The 19,569-nt window shown below is 42.7% G+C and overlaps 2 protein-coding genes and 1 pseudogene across 2 annotated transcripts in view; 1 reads left to right on the top strand and 2 right to left on the bottom strand.

The window, feature by feature from the left end:
• The window catches only part of LOC134286353 (DNA-directed RNA polymerase, mitochondrial-like), a 41,780-nt gene extending 31,262 nt beyond the window's left edge, over positions 1–10,518 (bottom strand). Inside the window, exon 1 of the mRNA XM_062847964.1 lies at positions 10,394–10,518. Coding sequence (XP_062703948.1) covers positions 10,394–10,518 — 125 coding nt within the window. The remainder of the gene's footprint in view (positions 1–10,393) is intronic.
• A 59-nt stretch (positions 10,519–10,577) lies between these two features.
• LOC109433454 (uncharacterized) lies at positions 10,578–11,705 on the bottom strand (annotated as a pseudogene).
• A 443-nt stretch (positions 11,706–12,148) lies between these two features.
• LOC134287016 (COP9 signalosome complex subunit 4-like) lies at positions 12,149–14,065 on the top strand. Its single transcript, XM_062848729.1, has 4 exons — positions 12,149–12,415; positions 12,476–12,731; positions 13,062–13,738; positions 13,795–14,065. Exons 1-4 carry the CDS (start codon positions 12,253–12,255, stop codon positions 13,926–13,928), a joined length of 1,230 nt encoding a protein of 409 aa, XP_062704713.1. The 5' UTR covers positions 12,149–12,252; the 3' UTR covers positions 13,929–14,065.
• Positions 14,066–19,569: the final 5,504 nt, after the last annotated feature.

Raw genomic sequence — 19,569 nt, 5'->3', positions numbered from 1 at the left:
TCACCTGAGCATCAAAGAAGCCTAGCTGACATCATATAATGACGACAGAACTAAGCTCAGATCGAGTCTGAAATAAAATTTTGGAGCACACCTGAGCATCAAAGAAGCCTAGCTGACATCATATAATGAACGACAGAACTAAGCTCAGATCGAGTCTGAAATAAAATTTGGAGCGACACCTGAGCATCAAAGAAGCCTAGCTGACATCATATAATGAACGACAGAACTAAGCTCAGATCGAGTCTGAAATAAAATTTGGAGCACACCTGAGCATCAAAGAAGCCTAGCTGACATCATATAATGAACGACAGAACTAAGCTCAGATCGAGTCTGAAATAAAATTTGGAGCACACCTGAGCATCAAAGAAGCCTAGCTGACATCATATAATGAACGACAGAACTAAGCTCAGATCGAGTCTGAAAAAAAATTTGGAGCACACCTGAGCATCAAAGAAGCCTAGCTGACATCATATAATGAACGACAGAACTAAGCTCAGATCGAGTCTGAAATAAAATTTGGAGCACACCTGAGCATCAAAGAAGCCTAGCTGACATCATATAATGAACGACAGAACTAAGCTCAGATCGAGTCTGAAATAAAATTTGGAGCACACCTGAGCATCAAAGAAGCCTAGCTGACATCATATAATGAACGACAGAACTAAGCTCAGATCGAGTCTGAAATAAAATTTGGAGCACACCTGAGCATCAAAGAAGCCTAGCTGACATCATATAATGAACGACAGACTAAGCTCAGATCGAGTCTGAAATAAAATTTGGAGCACACCTGAGCATCAAAGAAGCCTAGCTGACATCATATAATGAACGACAGAACTAAGCTCAGATCGAGTCTGAAATAAAATTTGGAGCACACCTGAGCATCAAAGAAGCCTAGCTGACATCATATAATGAACGAAAGAACTAAGCTCAGATCGAGTCTGAAATAAAATTTGGAGCACACCTGAGCAGCCAAAGAAGCCTAGCTGACATCATATAATGAACGACAATGTTAAGCTCAGATCGAGTCTGAAATAAAATTTGGAGCACACCTGAGCATCAAAGAAGCCTAGCTGACATCATATAATGAACGACAGAACTAAGCTCAGATCGAGTCTGAAATAAAATTTGGAGCACACCTGAGCATCAAAGAAGCCTAGCTGACATCATATAATGAACGACAGAACTAAGCTCAGATCGAGTCTGAAATAAAATTTGGAGCACACCTGAGCATCAAAGAAGCCTAGCTGACATCATATAATGAACGACAATGTTAAGCTCAGATCGAGTCTGAAATAAAATTTGGAGCACACCTGAGCATCAAAGAAGCCTAGCTGACATCATATAATGAACGACAATGTTAAGCTCAGATCGAGTCTGAAATAAAATTTGGAGCACACCTGAGCATCAAAGAAGCCTAGCTGACATCATATAATGAACGACAGAACTAAGCTCAGATCGAGTCTGAAATAAAATTTGGAGCACACCTGAGCACCAAAGAAGCCTAGCTGACATCATATAATGAACGACAATGTTAAGCTCAGATCGAGTCTGAAATAAAATTTGGAGCACACCTGAGCATCAAAGAAGCCTAGCTGACATCATATAATGAACGACAGAACTAAGCTCAGATCGAGTCTGAAATAAAATTTGGAGCACACCTGAGCACCAAAGAAGCCTAGCTGACATCATATAATGAACGACAATGTTAAGCTCAGATCGAGTCTGAAATAAAATTTGGAGCACACCTGAGCATCAAAGAAGCCTAGCTGACATCATATAATGAACGACAGAACTAAGCTCAGATCGAGTCTGAAATAAAATTTGGAGCACACCTGAGCACCAAAGAAGCCTAGCTGACATCATATAATGAACGACAATGTTAAGCTCAGATCGAGTCTGAAATAAAATTTGGAGCACACCTGAGCATCAAAGAAGCCTAGCTGACATCATATAATGAACGACAGAACTAAGCTCAGATCGAGTCTGAAATAAAATTTGGAGCACACCTGAGCATCAAAGAAGCCTAGCTGACATCATATAATGAACGACAGAACTAAGCTCAGATCGAGTCTGAAATAAAATTTGGAGCACACCTGAGCACCAAAGAAGCCTAGCTGACATCATATAATGAACGACAATGTTAAGCTCAGATCGAGTCTGAAATAAAATTTGGAGCACACCTGAGCATCAAAGAAGCCTAGCTGACATCATATAATGAACGACAGAACTAAGCTCAGATCGAGTCTGAAATAAAATTTGGAGCACACCTGAGCACCAAAGAAGCCTAGCTGACATCATATAATGAACGACAATGTTAAGCTCAGATCGAGTCTGAAATAAAATTTGGAGCACACCTGAGCATCAAAGAAGCCTAGCTGACATCATATAATGAACGACAGAACTAAGCTCAGATCGAGTCTGAAATAAAATTTGGAGCACACCTGAGCATCAAAGAAGCCTAGCTGACATCATATAATGAACGACAGAACTAAGCTCAGATCGAGTCTGAAATAAAATTTGGAGCACACCTGAGCACCAAAGAAGCCTAGCTGACATCATATAATGAACGACAGAACTAAGCTCAGATCGAGTCTGAAATAAAATTTGGAGCACACCTGAGCACCAAAGAAGCCTAGCTGACATCATATAATGAACGACAGTGTTAAGCTCAGATCGAGTCTGAAATAAAATTTGGAGCACACCTGAGCATCAAAGAAGCCTAGCTGACATCATATAATGAACGACAATGTTAAGCTCAGATCGAGTCTGAAATAAAATTTGGAGCACACCTGAGCATCAAAGAAGCCTAGCTGACATCATATAATGAACGACAGAACTAAGCTCAGATCGAGTCTGAAATAAAATTTGGAGCACACCTGAGCATCAAAGAAGCCTAGCTGACATCATATAATGAACGACAGAACTAAGCTCAGATCGAGTCTGAAATAAAATTTGGAGCACACCTGAGCATCAAAGAAGCCTAGCTGACATCATATAATGAACGAAAGAACTAAGCTCAGATCGAGTCTGAAATAAAATTTGGAGCACACCTGAGCACCAAAGAAGCCTAGCTGACATCATATAATGAACGACAATGTTAAGCTCAGATCGAGTCTGAAATAAAATTTGGAGCACACCTGAGCATCAAAGAAGCCTAGCTGACATCATATAATGAACGACAGAACTAAGCTCAGATCGAGTCTGAAATAAAATTTGGAGCACACCTGAGCATCAAAGAAGCCTAGCTGACATCATATAATGAACGACAGAACTAAGCTCAGATCGAGTCTGAAATAAAATTTGGAGCACACCTGAGCATCAAAGAAGCCTAGCTGACATCATATAATGAACGACAGAACTAAGCTCAGATCGAGTCTGAAATAAAATTTGGAGCACACCTGAGCATCAAAGAAGCCTAGCTGACATCATATAATGAACGACAATGTTAAGCTCAGATCGAGTCTGAAATAAAATTTGGAGCACACCTGAGCATCAAAGAAGCCTAGCTGACATCATATAATGAACGACAATGTTAAGCTCAGATCGAGTCTGAAATAAAATTTGGAGCACACCTGAGCATCAAAGAAGCCTAGCTGACATCATATAATGAACGACAGAACTAAGCTCAGATCGAGTCTGAAATAAAATTTGGAGCACACCTGAGCATCAAAGAAGCCTAGCTGACATCATATAATGAACGACAGAACTAAGCTCAGATCGAGTCTGAAATAAAATTTGGAGCACACCTGAGCACCAAAGAAGCCTAGCTGACATCATATAATGAACGACAGTGTTAAGCTCAGATCGAGTCTGAAATAAAATTTGGAGCACACCTGAGCATCAAAGAAGCCTAGCTGACATCATATAATGAACGACAGAACTAAGCTCAGATCGAGTCTGAAATAAAATTTGGAGCACACCTGAGCATCAAAGAAGCCTAGCTGACATCATATAATGAACGACAGAACTAAGCTCAGATCGAGTCTGAAATAAAATTTGGAGCACACCTGAGCATCAAAGAAGCCTAGCTGACATCATATAATGAACGACAGAACTAAGCTCAGATCGAGTCTGAAATAAAATTTGGAGCACACCTGAGCATCAAAGAAGCCTAGCTGACATCATATAATGAACGACAGAACTAAGCTCAGATCGAGTCTGAAATAAAATTTGGAGCACACCTGAGCATCAAAGAAGCCTAGCTGACATCATATAATGAACGACAGAACTAAGCTCAGATCGAGTCTGAAATAAAATTTGGAGCACACCTGAGCACCAAAGAAGCCTAGCTGACATCATATAATGAACGACAATGTTAAGCTCAGATCGAGTCTGAAATAAAATTTGGAGCACACCTGAGCATCAAAGAAGCCTAGCTGACATCATATAATGAACGACAGAACTAAGCTCAGATCGAGTCTGAAATAAAATTTGGAGCACACCTGAGCATCAAAGAAGCCTAGCTGACATCATATAATGAACGACAGAACTAAGCTCAGATCGAGTCTGAAATAAAATTTGGAGCACACCTGAGCATCAAAGAAGCCTAGCTGACATCATATAATGAACGACAGAACTAAGCTCAGATCGAGTCTGAAATAAAATTTGGAGCACACCTGAGCATCAAAGAAGCCTAGCTGACATCATATAATGAACGACAGAACTAAGCTCAGATCGAGTCTGAAATAAAATTTGGAGCACACCTGAGCATCAAAGAAGCCTAGCTGACATCATATAATGAACGACAGAACTAAGCTCAGATCGAGTCTGAAATAAAATTTGGAGCACACCTGAGCATCAAAGAAGCCTAGCTGACATCATATAATGAACGACAGAACTAAGCTCAGATCGAGTCTGAAATAAAATTTGGAGCACACCTGAGCATCAAAGAAGCCTAGCTGACATCATATAATGAACGACAGAACTAAGCTCAGATCGAGTCTGAAATAAAATTTGGAGCACACCTGAGCATCAAAGAAGCCTAGCTGACATCAAATAATGAACGACAGAACTAAGCTCAGATCGAGTCTGAAATAAAATTTGGAGCACACCTGAGCATCAAAGAAGCCTAGCTGACATCATATAATGAACGACAGAACTAAGCTCAGATCGAGTCTGAAATAAAATTTGGAGCACACCTGAGCATCAAAGAAGCCTAGCTGACATCATATAATGAACGACAGAACTAAGCTCAGATCGAGTCTGAAATAAAATTTGGAGCACACCTGAGCATCAAAGAAGCCTAGCTGACATCATATAATGAACGACAGAACTAAGCTCAGATCGAGTCTGAAATAAAATTTGGAGCACACCTGAGCATCAAAGAAGCCTAGCTGACATCATATAATGAACGACAGAACTAAGCTCAGATCGAGTCTGAAATAAAATTTGGAGCACACCTGAGCATCAAAGAAGCCTAGCTGACATCATATAATGAACGACAGAACTAAGCTCAGATCGAGTCTGAAATAAAATTTGGAGCACACCTGAGCATCAAAGAAGCCTAGCTGACATCAAATAATGAACGACAGAACTAAGCTCAGATCGAGTCTGAAATAAAATTTGGAGCACACCTGAGCATCAAAGAAGCCTAGCTGACATCATATAATGAACGACAGAACTAAGCTCAGATCGAGTCTGAAATAAAATTTGGAGCACACCTGAGCATCAAAGAAGCCTAGCTGACATCATATAATGAACGACAGAACTAAGCTCAGATCGAGTCTGAAATAAAATTTGGAGCACACCTGAGCATCAAAGAAGCCTAGCTGACATCATATAATGAACGACAGAACTAAGCTCAGATCGAGTCTGAAATAAAATTTGGAGCACACCTGAGCACCAAAGAAGCCTAGCTGACATCATATAATGAACGACAATGTTAAGCTCAGATCGAGTCTGAAATAAAATTTGGAGCACACCTGAGCATCAAAGAAGCCTAGCTGACATCATATAATGAACGACAGAACTAAGCTCAGATCGAGTCTGAAATAAAATTTGGAGCACACCTGAGCATCAAAGAAGCCTAGCTGACATCATATAATGAACGACAGAACTAAGCTCAGATCGAGTCTGAAATAAAATTTGGAGCACACCTGAGCATCAAAGAAGCCTAGCTGACATCATATAATGAACGACAGAACTAAGCTCAGATCGAGTCTGAAATAAAATTTGGAGCACACCTGAGCATCAAAGAAGCCTAGCTGACATCATATAATGAACGACAGAACTAAGCTCAGATCGAGTCTGAAATAAAATTTGGAGCACACCTGAGCACCAAAGAAGCCTAGCTGACATCATATAATGAACGACAGAACTAAGCTCAGATCGAGTCTGAAATAAAATTTGGAGCACACCTGAGCATCAAAGAAGCCTAGCTGACATCATATAATGAACGAAAGAACTAAGCTCAGATCGAGTCTGAAATAAAATTTGGAGCACACCTGAGCACCAAAGAAGCCTAGCTGACATCATATAATGAACGACAATGTTAAGCTCAGATCGAGTCTGAAATAAAATTTGGAGCACACCTGAGCATCAAAGAAGCCTAGCTGACATCATATAATGAACGACAGAACTAAGCTCAGATCGAGTCTGAAATAAAATTTGGAGCACACCTGAGCATCAAAGAAGCCTAGCTGACATCATATAATGAACGACAGAACTAAGCTCAGATCGAGTCTGAAATAAAATTTGGAGCACACCTGAGCATCAAAGAAGCCTAGCTGACATCATATAATGAACGACAGAACTAAGCTCAGATCGAGTCTGAAATAAAATTTGGAGCACACCTGAGCATCAAAGAAGCCTAGCTGACATCATATAATGAACGACAATGTTAAGCTCAGATCGAGTCTGAAATAAAATTTGGAGCACACCTGAGCATCAAAGAAGCCTAGCTGACATCATATAATGAACGACAGAACTAAGCTCAGATCGAGTCTAAAATAAAATTTGGAGCACACCTGAGCATCAAAGAAGCCTAGCTGACATCATATAATGAACGACAGAACTAAGCTCAGATCGAGTCTGAAATAAAATTTGGAGCACACCTGAGCATCAAAGAAGCCTAGCTGACATCATATAATGAACGACAGAACTAAGCTCAGATCGAGTCTGAAATAAAATTTGGAGCACACCTGAGCATCAAAGAAGCCTAGCTGACATCATATAATGAACGACAGAACTAAGCTCAGATCGAGTCTGAAATAAAATTTGGAGCACACCTGAGCATCAAAGAAGCCTAGCTGACATCATATAATGAACGACAGAACTAAGCTCAGATCGAGTCTGAAATAAAATTTGGAGCACACCTGAGCATCAAAGAAGCCTAGCTGACATCATATAATGAACGAAAGAACTAAGCTCAGATCGAGTCTGAAATAAAATTTGGAGCACACCTGAGCACCAAAGAAGCCTAGCTGACATCATATAATGAACGACAATGTTAAGCTCAGATCGAGTCTGAAATAAAATTTGGAGCACACCTGAGCATCAAAGAAGCCTAGCTGACATCATATAATGAACGACAGAACTAAGCTCAGATCGAGTCTGAAATAAAATTTGGAGCACACCTGAGCATCAAAGAAGCCTAGCTGACATCATATAATGAACGACAGAACTAAGCTCAGATCGAGTCTGAAATAAAATTTGGAGCACACCTGAGCATCAAAGAAGCCTAGCTGACATCATATAATGAACGACAATGTTAAGCTCAGATCGAGTCTGAAATAAAATTTGGAGCACACCTGAGCATCAAAGAAGCCTAGCTGACATCATATAATGAACGACAGAACTAAGCTCAGATCGAGTCTGAAATAAAATTTGGAGCACACCTGAGCATCAAAGAAGCCTAGCTGACATCATATAATGAACGACAGAACTAAGCTCAGATCGAGTCTGAAATAAAATTTGGAGCACACCTGAGCACCAAAGAAGCCTAGCTGACATCATATAATGAACGACAATGTTAAGCTCAGATCGAGTCTGAAATAAAATTTGGAGCACACCTGAGCATCAAAGAAGCCTAGCTGACATCATATAATGAACGACAGAACTAAGCTCAGATCGAGTCTGAAATAAAATTTGGAGCACACCTGAGCATCAAAGAAGCCTAGCTGACATCATATAATGAACGACAGAACTAAGCTCAGATCGAGTCTGAAATAAAATTTGGAGCACACCTGAGCATCAAAGAAGCCTAGCTGACATCATATAATGAACGACAGAACTAAGCTCAGATCGAGTCTGAAATAAAATTTGGAGCACACCTGAGCATCAAAGAAGCCTAGCTGACATCATATAATGAACGACAGAACTAAGCTCAGATCGAGTCTGAAATAAAATTTGGAGCACACCTGAGCACCAAAGAAGCCTAGCTGACATCATATAATGAACGACAGAACTAAGCTCAGATCGAGTCTGAAATAAAATTTGGAGCACACCTGAGCATCAAAGAAGCCTAGCTGACATCATATAATGAACGAAAGAACTAAGCTCAGATCGAGTCTGAAATAAAATTTGGAGCACACCTGAGCACCAAAGAAGCCTAGCTGACATCATATAATGAACGACAATGTTAAGCTCAGATCGAGTCTGAAATAAAATTTGGAGCACACCTGAGCATCAAAGAAGCCTAGCTGACATCATATAATGAACGAAAGAACTAAGCTCAGATCGAGTCTGAAATAAAATTTGGAGCACACCTGAGCACCAAAGAAGCCTAGCTGACATCATATAATGAACGACAATGTTAAGCTCAGATCGAGTCTGAAATAAAATTTGGAGCACACCTGAGCATCAAAGAAGCCTAGCTGACATCATATAATGAACGACAGAACTAAGCTCAGATCGAGTCTGAAATAAAATTTGGAGCACACCTGAGCATCAAAGAAGCCTAGCTGACATCATATAATGAACGACAGAACTAAGCTCAGATCGAGTCTGAAATAAAATTTGGAGCACACCTGAGCACCAAAGAAGCCTAGCTGACATCATATAATGAACGACAGAACTAAGCTCAGATCGAGTCTGAAATAAAATTTGGAGCACACCTGAGCATCAAAGAAGCCTAGCTGACATCATACAGTAGACGTTCGATAACTGCAACATGTTTACGTTTCACTTAGCGAACGAAAATTCGATAACTGCAACGCCTGACAGTGTCAACAAGCCGTCAATTGACGTAAAATGAACGAAAAATTCATTCGACTGTTCATTAGGGCTAACATGGCGCACCATTTTGACGTTTGGCGGTGCGATAACTGCAAATTTGTTGCACTTACCGGACTTGCAGTTAGAAAGCATTGCAGTTAAACCGTTTGCACCGACCGAACGTCTACTGTATAATGAACGACAGAACTAAGCTGAGTTCGGCCCCGTGGGCATAGAGTGTCTTCGTGCCTGCCACACGATATACACAAGAAAAATGGTCATTATGCCATATCAACATTAGGGTGCCTGTACCAGTTATCGCACTACCTAAGGAAAACTACGTCTACAAAAATAAGAAGAAGACTGACGAATGTCGTCGATATGTCAAATGATAGATTTGTTTTTATACTTTCCAGGAAAAATATAAAATCTGAGCCAAACCCACTTTTACTATTTATTACGGCGTGTGCCAATGATAGGAACCCTGTACCAGTTATGGACATACTTTTTAATTTCGGTTCCACTTCGCACTATTTACATGCATTCCTTATGGGATTTGCCATAACTGGTACACTATGGCGAAATAGGGTGCAAGGAGGCCGAAAAGTTAAGGAAAATGATTTATTTCTACCATAATTTGAGCAAATTGTGAAGTTTGAATGATTGCAATCATCTTTTGTGATCGTAATCTATTGGTCACTAATTTTTGCTTGATGATTTGAATCGTTAAAGGTTGAAAATCAACTATGACGAATTTGAGGTACTATAGCCATAACTGGTACACTGAGCCTACGACAACTGACGTTATGTCAAATGGTAAAAACCTTTTGTAAACCTGCTCTTCCAGCGTACAATGCTAAGCTTCTAAATGTGTTTGTTGCATGATATACAGATAGGTAGGTTGGATAGGAAGGAAATTCTATTTTACGACAAAAAGTTTCCCATTAGTGTTTGTGAGTTGTACAAAATTATACATGTGAAGTACCTATATAATCGAAAACTGCCTACAGCCTAGGCAGATGAACATGTTGTCATAAAATAAGAAGAAAAGAACCAACTTACATGATTTTAAAATTGCGTCCCCAAGCCGGTGGCGTTGCGTTTCCAGCATCGGGACGTCTTTTTGCCACCGCAGTGTACAAACATAGACGTCGGTTTCTCCAGGTTTAGGGCATATTATTAGGACTTTCTCGCGATCTACTTGTCGACAAAATATTATTCTCGTTGATTTAGATCCTACTCGGCGCTAGGAAGCGGATTGGAGATATATTTGGCATCCGTTGCAATCGAGAGCAGTACATGCGACTGTAGCGCTTCCCACAAGTTGTCCAACGCGTTCGACATGATCGGATCCCGCTCGTACATCAAGTACAGGTCTTGGGGAACTTCGCCTCGTGAAATCAGGGCCAAGTGTACCAGACGCTTTACGAAAGAGGCCACTTGGCCTTCAGGAAGGAGGCCTTCAAAACGCAGAGCCAGCCTTTGTTGGTGTTTTCGGAGATATTCTGGATAAACGCCGTGCGGGCAGAATTCCTTCGGTGCCAGCAGAAGTAGACCACATCCATGTTTAACGAATATTCCAAAATCCGATTTATTAGATAAGTATTCAGTCAATCAGAGGACAGCATTGCTTGGAGCACCTGTCTCAGCTTGACCAGCGGGATGTAAACGTTGTCGGAACTGGCTTCCAGTGAATGTTTCGTTTCCCCCACAATCAGTTTCATGGCTGTGGCCAATGCTTGCGAAATCCCCGTCGGCTTTTCGTGTCCGAACGACTCTTTGTACTAGCTTGCAGCCACTGCTTGTGGGACGATCCGGATCATTAGTCAGCTAGTTTCAATGGCTGTGCTGTACGATTATTAGTATCTTATTCCGTTTCAGCAGCAGAAAATGAATTCCACCACCAGCAGGCTAGGGCACTTTTTCGTTCATTTCTTCAAAAAACGCGACGATTTTTATCAGATTGCTATGCAGATCGCTTTCCGGGGCAGCGAGGAACTCGCTAGCTTTATCCTTCAGCTACCAGGAGATGGCCTTACAGGATGACTGCTGTTGGTCGGAATTTGCAGACGACAATATCTTTGCTATTTAAAAAGCTGTTCGGACACTTCTTCACGCAGGCTATCGTACTTAAATAAATTACAAATGACAATCACTGCTGCAAAATTTACCTAATCAAAACAGAGACGATCTGACAGAAAAAAAACCGTTGACGAATTTGCTAGCGGAATATCAACTGACGTCTAAGGGCGCAGCCTAAAATCACGGCCGGCTTCGCCTACCACACTAATACCAACACGAGCCGTCAAGTGACACTTGTTTCGGAGAGTTTCGCGGCGGAGCAACTACGGCGGCCCGTAGCACTAAAAAATCGGGAGTGTAGCAGGTGCTCACCGTGTCCACCAATCAGCGTTTGCCAAGTTGTCAATATTTTGGAGTTTATACACGCACACCAATGCAACTGTACCGAAAATGTTCGTTTATTCAGCGAAAAGTGTAGCACGAAGCGGTGTAGCACCGCCGCAAAAACGAAAACGACATAAGCTTCTCATTTTAAGCTTCGCTGCTGAAGCCCATGAAAGCCGATGGACGCAGCCAAATGCTTATAATTTTGTCCAAAAGAGGAAACCACTGTTCAATTGGGCTAACTTGACGCGCAGTGTCAGTCAAAACGCAAACAAAAAGTTTTACAACAACCGCTGGCTCGTCGTTTGTTTTTTTTTTCTTGGTAACATTTCGACACTGATTTTTCATTTGGGCCTAACTGACATTTTCGAGTTCTCTTCATCGATCCTCTATTTGTGTTATCACAGAGTGTGTATTGAGTTTTCCAAAGATTTTATGGTTGAAATGCGAAGAAGACGACTACATGTTGCTATAGAAACAAAAAGAATAATGATTTTGTTTGTTTTGATCAAGTTATTAGCGAAAGAGAGAGTCGACGAAGAGAAATCGATCAAGTCAGTTAGGCCCTTATGAAAAATCATTGTCGATTTTCTCGATTTTCACAGACGGAGTGTTTTTGTAAACGCTGTGCGTTCAGTAAAGTCGCGTAATAGTTATTTTCCAACGTCGATACTTTTGAGATAGTGCTTAGCTATGGCCATTTCGCAATCAGCTCTTCGAAATCAACTCGCCGCTCTGACCAACTTTTCCGGAATCCACAAAGAGCAAGCCGACAAGTACCGGGGTCTGCTGGACCAAATTCTGCTCAACACCGGCAACGAATTAGTGGACACACTAAAACTTTTTATTGAAGCAAGTAAGTGTTACTGGTAACTTGAACGGTAAGCGATAATCAATAATACCTATGCTTTCGCAGTTGTGAATGAACATGTCAGCCTGGTAATCTCCCGGCAAATTTTGTCCGACGTGAGCACCCACCTGGCCAAACTGCCCGATGATATATCGAAGTCGGTGTCGCACTTTACTCTGGACAAAGTGCAGCCCCGTGTGATTTCCTTTGAGGAACAGGTGGCTTCCATTCGGCAGCATCTGGCCGGTATATACGAACGGAACCAAAACTGGAAGGAAGCCGCCAACGTACTCGGTGGCATCCCGCTCGAGACCGGACAAAAGTAAGTTTGAATTGGAAGGGAATCCATTGGGATATATTTTGTCGTTTTTTTTTAATATTTCAACTCCAAACCCAGGAAATTATGCAAGCATTAGAGTGATCTTGATCGTAACTGTAGGAGGCAGGGGAACTGATCACATATACTTAAACTCTAATTATAAATTCCATAAAAATCTCCTAAAAAAGAAACTTTCTAATATCTTGATCTTGATAAAAGTTTAAAAATATTTAAAAGTTCTTCAAGAATTATCCCATAATTATCTCCAAGAAATGTTAAACAAGTTACCTGAATGATAAATTATACCTGAAATTCTTCATTGTTCTATTTTAGGCCATACTCGTTGGATTACAAATTGGAAACTTATCTGAAAATCGCTCGCCTCTACTTGGAGGATGAGGATCCAGTGCAGGCGGAAGCATTCATCAATCGTGCTTCCATTCTCCAGGCGGATACCAAGGATGAAAAACTGCAAATCCTCTACAAAGTGTGCTACGCTCGCGTTCTTGACTATCGCAGGAAGTTCATCGAAGCTGCCCAACGGTACAATGAGCTGTCGTACCGTACTATCGTAGACGAGAGCGAACGGATGACCGCCCTGAAGAAGGCACTAATCTGCACGGTTTTGGCTTCGGCCGGGCAGCAGAGATCTCGTATGTTGGCGACACTGTTCAAAGACGAACGTTGCCAGCACTTGCCGGCCTACTCGATTTTGGAGAAGATGTACTTGGATCGCATCATTCGTCGGTCGGAGTTGCAAGACTTCGAAGCGTTGCTGCAAGCTCATCAGAAGGCGAGCACCGTAGACGGTTCGACCATATTGGATCGTGCCGTTTTTGAGCACAATCTGCTATCGGCTAGCAAGCTGTACAATAACATCACATTTGATGAGCTGGGCTCCCTGCTGGAGATCCCTCCGAATAAGGCCGAACGCATTGCCAGCCAGATGATAACCGAGGGTCGAATGAATGGATACATTGATCAGATCGACGGAGTGGTCCACTTCGAAAGTGAGTTTTATCATATTTTACTGCCCGAAGAGAAGATTAATTTGTTATTTTTGCAGCTCGTGAAATCCTGCCCCAATGGGACAAGCAAATTCAGAGCCTATGTTATCAGGTAAACGGTTTGATTGAAAAGATCAGCGCAGCCGAGCCCGAATGGATCGCTAAGGTTATGGATGAGGAAATGTGCACCTAAGACATCTGATCTAGGTCTTGAGTTTACGACGAATTCGGATCTTAACTAACTGTAAGCGATCGGCGAAATAATGATTTGAAATGTAATCTATTAATCTTACCATAAACATGGATAGTTTAGCAAAAATGTAACACAGAGACGCTCTATTTCTATTTGTGAAAATAATCTTTTAACTGTCATTGACACCTTTTCAATTTCAATAATCAGCAATCAGCATAGAACCATAGCAATTCGTAATCTTACGTGGCTGTCGAATTTAGTCCACATGCTAGGAAGCGGGATATTTGACAAGAGGTTGATTTTTTGACAAAGGTCACTTGGCATAACGGTTATTTGACGATAATGAGCATTTATCATAATCGAAATGCACCTTTCTATTTTATGCCAAGGTTGCATACTAGGATTCCATAAATGTCCAAATGAACGTTAAACCGAATGTCTTTATAACAAGGATCTTATGCTAAATGACACAGTCTGTCTATTTGAATAAATTTACAAAAATAGCTGACTCGCATCAACAGTGTACGGTACCGGCGACCGCCACGGCATAACCTAGAACGACTGAAGTAATCGGATGTCGCCTCAGCATACGCGCAGTATCTCGAGGTAGGATTACCAGCTGAGGGCGAGCTCGATGTGGCCCCCTCCTAGATGACCGCTGGCGAACAGTACCTAAAAGCAGCCATCATTGACGCATCCGAGGGCACCATCGGGTACATGAAAAAAAGTCGAAAAAACGAGAGGTTCGACCTATTTTGAAGTAGAAGCACGCAACACGGACGGTGATGCTGCAGTAAGGACCCGGCAGAACGTGGAATGTTATGAACAGAAACGGAAACAGCAGACTCACCTCTTTCGGGGATAAAAGCGCCGCCTGGAAGGAGCGAAGTGCGAAGAAATGGAACTGATGTGTCGTTCTTACGAAACACGGAAGTTCTACCATAAGCTCAACGCATCCCGAACCTACGAAGGCGTCAGTATCTGCGCACACGGGATCCTATGTTAGGCACAATAGTGTCTGAACTCAATGTCACCATTCGGGAAAAGTGTTCCGAGCACCGGTTTAAAAACTTTGGTGATATGCTGAAAAACCTGGATAAGGGGTGCAATCAATTCTGGAGACTTAGCAAAAATCTCCGCAACAAAGTGAAGCAGAGTCCCCCTCTTAGGGTGGATGGCAGGCTAATTGTCACTTCCACGGAAAAAGCCGAAACTTTTGCAAGGTCCTTCGCTGCAGCACACAACAATCCTCTCGCTGGCGATGTCGCAACGACTACAGCAGTAAATGAAGCAGCTCTAAGGGTAGCCGAAGCGGATTGCGTAGTTCAGCCTACTGCATTCGTTAAACCTAAAGAAGTAAAAACAATTATCAGTGCAATGAAATCCAAAAAGTGATTGGGACCTGGTACTTACCTTACCGGTCAGGCTAAGGCCGGGGTGGCCTCTGCTGTACATAGTAGCCGCCTCCATTCCACTCGGTCCATGGCTGTTTGTCTCCAGTTCCGCACTCTGCGTAGGGTCCGCAGATCGTCCTCCACTTGGTCGACCCACCTAGCTCGCTGCGCTCCACGTCTTCTTGTACCGGTCGGATGACTCTCGAGAACCATTTTAGTCGGGTTGCTATCCGACATTCTGATGACGTGACCCGCCCACCGTAGCCTCCCGATTTTCGCGGTATGGACGGTGGTTGGTTCTCTTAGCAGCTGATGCAGCTCGTGGTTCATTCACCTTCTCCAAGTCCCGTCTTCCATCTGCACTCCGCCGTAGATGGTACGCAACACCTTCCGTTCGAAAACTCCAAGGGCGCGTTGGTCCTCTGCACGTAGGGTCCATGTTTCGTGCCCATAGAGGGCGACCGGTCTAATCAGCGTTTTGTAGATGGTTAACTTCGTGTTACGGCGAACTTTGTTCGATCGTAGAGTTCTGCGGAGTCCAAAGTAAGCACGATTTCCTGAAACAATGCGCCTCTGATTTTCTCTGCTGGTGTCGTTGTCGTCGGTCACCAGTGAGCCCAAGTACACGAATTCTTCAACCGCCTCGATTTCATCACCGCCGATATGAATTCGGGGTGGCGGGCGCGGTGATTCCTCCCTGGAGCCCTTTGCCATCATGTACTTTGTCTTCGACACATTAATGACTAATCCGATTCGCCTGGCTTCATTCTTTAGTCGGATGTACGTTTCCGCCATCGTCTCAAATTTACGAGCAATAATATCAATATCATCGGCGAAACCAAGCAGCTGAACGGACTTCGTGAAAATCGTCCCACTCGTGTTTATCCCCGCTCTTCTTATTACACCCTCCAAAGCAATATTGAACATCAAGCACGAAAGACCATCACCTTGCCGTAACCATCTGCGAGATTCGAAGGGACTCGAGAGTGTCCCTGATACTCGAACTACGCACATCACTCGATCCATCGTCGCCTTGATCAACCGTATCAGTTTATCCGGGAATCCGGGGAATCCGTATTCGTGCATAATCTGCCATAGCTGTTCTCGATCGATTGTATCATACGCCGATTTAAAATCGATGAACAAGTGATGTGTGGGCACGTTGTATTCGCGGCATTTCTGCAACACCTGGCGGATGGTATTTTGGGCACTCTTCGCTATAACGCAGTCAATTCCAAACCAATTGACTTGATATTTTGTACACGGCTAGATAATAGAGTAGCGAACCACATGGGCCGCGGCTGGTATTTTGGGCACTCTTCGTTATAACTCAGTCAATTCCAAACCAAACATCCATGGATCCAAGAAATTATCCAACGCTCACTTCCCAGCACGGTCTTCATGTGGATCCCCGGTCACTGTAACGTTGCTGGTAACAACATTGCCGACTGCCTAGCAGGTGCGGGATATGTACTCCGTGTGGGAAATACAATGAGCGCATAAAATAATACCCCATATAATGAATTACTGTAATAGAATAATGTTTTATTTGCCTAGTTATGTTAAATTAAAATACATAAGTAAAATGCATACCATCCTGACAGAACAATTTCAGTCAGCGCGATCTATCTTTCCATCCTAACCCGACGTCTCCACTAGACAGAAATGTCTTGCCATTTTGCCGGACAGATGTGTCATGACAGAAATGTTCTCTCGCTGTTTGCATGGAAAGCAGCGGTGTTGATCATTTCTGTTACGTTTTCTCTTTCTGGCAGCAAAATGGCAAGACATTTCTGTCTAGTGGAGACGTAGGGTAAGTTTCTCATCTTCAGCCTCAGGGATGGAAGTTAAACGACAAAGAGCGAAACAGCTAAAAGTCATGCGGAAAGGAGAGAGAATTTCTCCGCTCTCGTCAGGTTCGGAACCACGCGACAAGCGTGTGCGAGCAGAGCGAGCACATTGAATGCATTCATACAGGTGTACGTGAGTGTACTTTGAGTTCGCTTTGGCAATGACCGAGAATGCGTGCATGAAAATGAGAAAAAACTCTCTAGCTCGCTTGAGATCGATCGGGTGCTTGCCCGAGATCTTCGAGACGAATCGACATTCAGTTGACGACGCTTACCACGGACGGTTGTGAGTTTTCTCGTGTCCGACGAGGTGTTCGAGATGGAACTGCTGCAAAATTTTGAGTCTGTCAAAGCGGCAGATGTGTCAGCAAATTTAGCTGGGCACCACACTCCGGACCTCTCCACACCAATAGAACCCCTTTGCCCGACGTTAAAAAGTGGATAGGGTGCATTCACAAGTATCATAACGCCAAAATTTGCCCCCACCCACCCCTTTGTAACACTCTTTGTATGGGAAGAAAAAAAAGGACCTGGGATCGAATCCCACTCCCGACAGACTCGCAAAATGTGAGTTCTTCCTTCGGAAGGGAAGTAAAGCGTGGTTCCCGAGATGAACTAGCCCAGGGCTAAAAATCTCGTTAATACAGATAAATAAAAAAAAAGGAAGAAAAAAAAAATGTTCAGGCTGTAACACCACAAAGGACACCCACCCACCCCCTCGAGCGTGCCATTTGTGAACAAGCTCTAAAGTTGTTAATACTAAATGGCAACTCGACTGGAACAGAAACGATCAGCTCTTCATTCGAAAGCAGCCCATTGGTACCTGGAATGATCTAAAATCACTACGAGACCAGCGAGTAATATCCAGGTTACGCACTGGTCACACCAGAGTCTCGCATAATATGGGTAGCTCATCATTTCGAAATACCTGTCCAATTTGTCGTATCCCCTCTTCGGTGGAGCATTTCTTATGCGTCTGTCCACAATATGAGCTGCTTAGAAACCAATACAACATCAGTGGCAATATTACAGACACGCTCGGAAACGACGCATCAGCCCTCGAAGTCCTTATCCGTTTTTTGAAAGATGCCAACCTGTATCAGCATATATAACACTGTTTTTTAGCTCGAATATAATTGTATTTGTGTAATTTTGAATTAAACAGAGATGAACTAGCCGCCAGCTAAAAATCTCTAATAAAGAAAAAAATATCGCTCTGGTAGGTGTAATGCGATGAGCCGGGATCCAACGCCAGCGGTACGATTTTCACAAAAGCCGGTCAATTTGAGTGCTTTGCGGACGGCATGGACATTACCACCTGAACATTTGGAACGGTGACGGAACTGTACACCCGCCTGAAACGCGAAGCAGCGAAGGTCGGACCAAGGGTCGGACTGTTGGTGAATGCTCCAAAATCAAAGTACCGTGAGGTGCCCTAATTTCGCGCTGGTCCAAATTTCGCTCACTGATAATATTTAGATATCATAATCATAGAACTTATTGTTGACTTGTCAAAATTTCACTTTAGATAGTAAAACTCAAGTGAAAATTAAACATTTTGACAATTAATTTTATGATTATGATCTCTAAATATTATCAGTGAGCGAAATTTGGATCCGCGCAAAATTAGGGCACCCCACGGTACATGCTGGCAGGCGGAATTGAACACGACCGGGTTCGTTTAGGTAGCAAAGTGACGATAGACGCTAATACCTATGAGGTGGTGGAGGAATTCGTCTGCCTAGGATCCTGACTGACGATTGACAACATCGTGAAATATGGAGATGCATCCAGTGGAAGTCGTGACTACTTCGGGCTCTAGAAGAAGCTGCGGTCTAATAAGGTTCACCCACGCATCGAAACGTTAATAAGATCGTTGGTCATCTAAGGACACGAGACATGGGCTATGCTCTAGGAGGACCTGCAAGCACTCGGAGTATTCAAGCGACGCGTGCTAAGGATCTTCCGCGGTGTGTGGCGGCAAAGGATGAACCACGAGCTCGCGAACCAACCATCCAGGAGGTGGCCAAAGTCGGAAGAACACGGTGGGCAGGACATGTTGCAAGAATGCCGGATAACAACCCTGCAAAGTTGGTGTCGCGACTGACACTAGACGGCGTGATGCGCAGAGCACGATGGGCGGACCAGGTGCAGCGTGACTTGGCGAGCATTAGGCGTGACCGAGGATGGAGAGCGACAGCCACAAATCAGGTATTGTGGTGTGGTAGGGGTAGGCGGGGCAATATGGACACCCTAAGGTTTTTGCCAACTTTACCTGGCAAGATGTCAAAAAAGTTTAGTTTTTTGATACATGTATCCTTTTAAAGTCTATTTAGCATCTATTGCATAAGAATGTTCACGAAGAAAAATGATTTATCCACTTCAAAAAGTGTTTTG

Source organism: Aedes albopictus, chromosome 2, assembly GCF_035046485.1.
Source record: "Aedes albopictus strain Foshan chromosome 2, AalbF5, whole genome shotgun sequence".
In the NCBI taxonomy this organism is placed as follows: domain Eukaryota; kingdom Metazoa; phylum Arthropoda; class Insecta; order Diptera; family Culicidae; genus Aedes; species Aedes albopictus.
The sequence above is the reverse complement of the archived record's forward strand: the minus strand, read 5'-3'. Positions and strand labels throughout refer to the sequence as shown.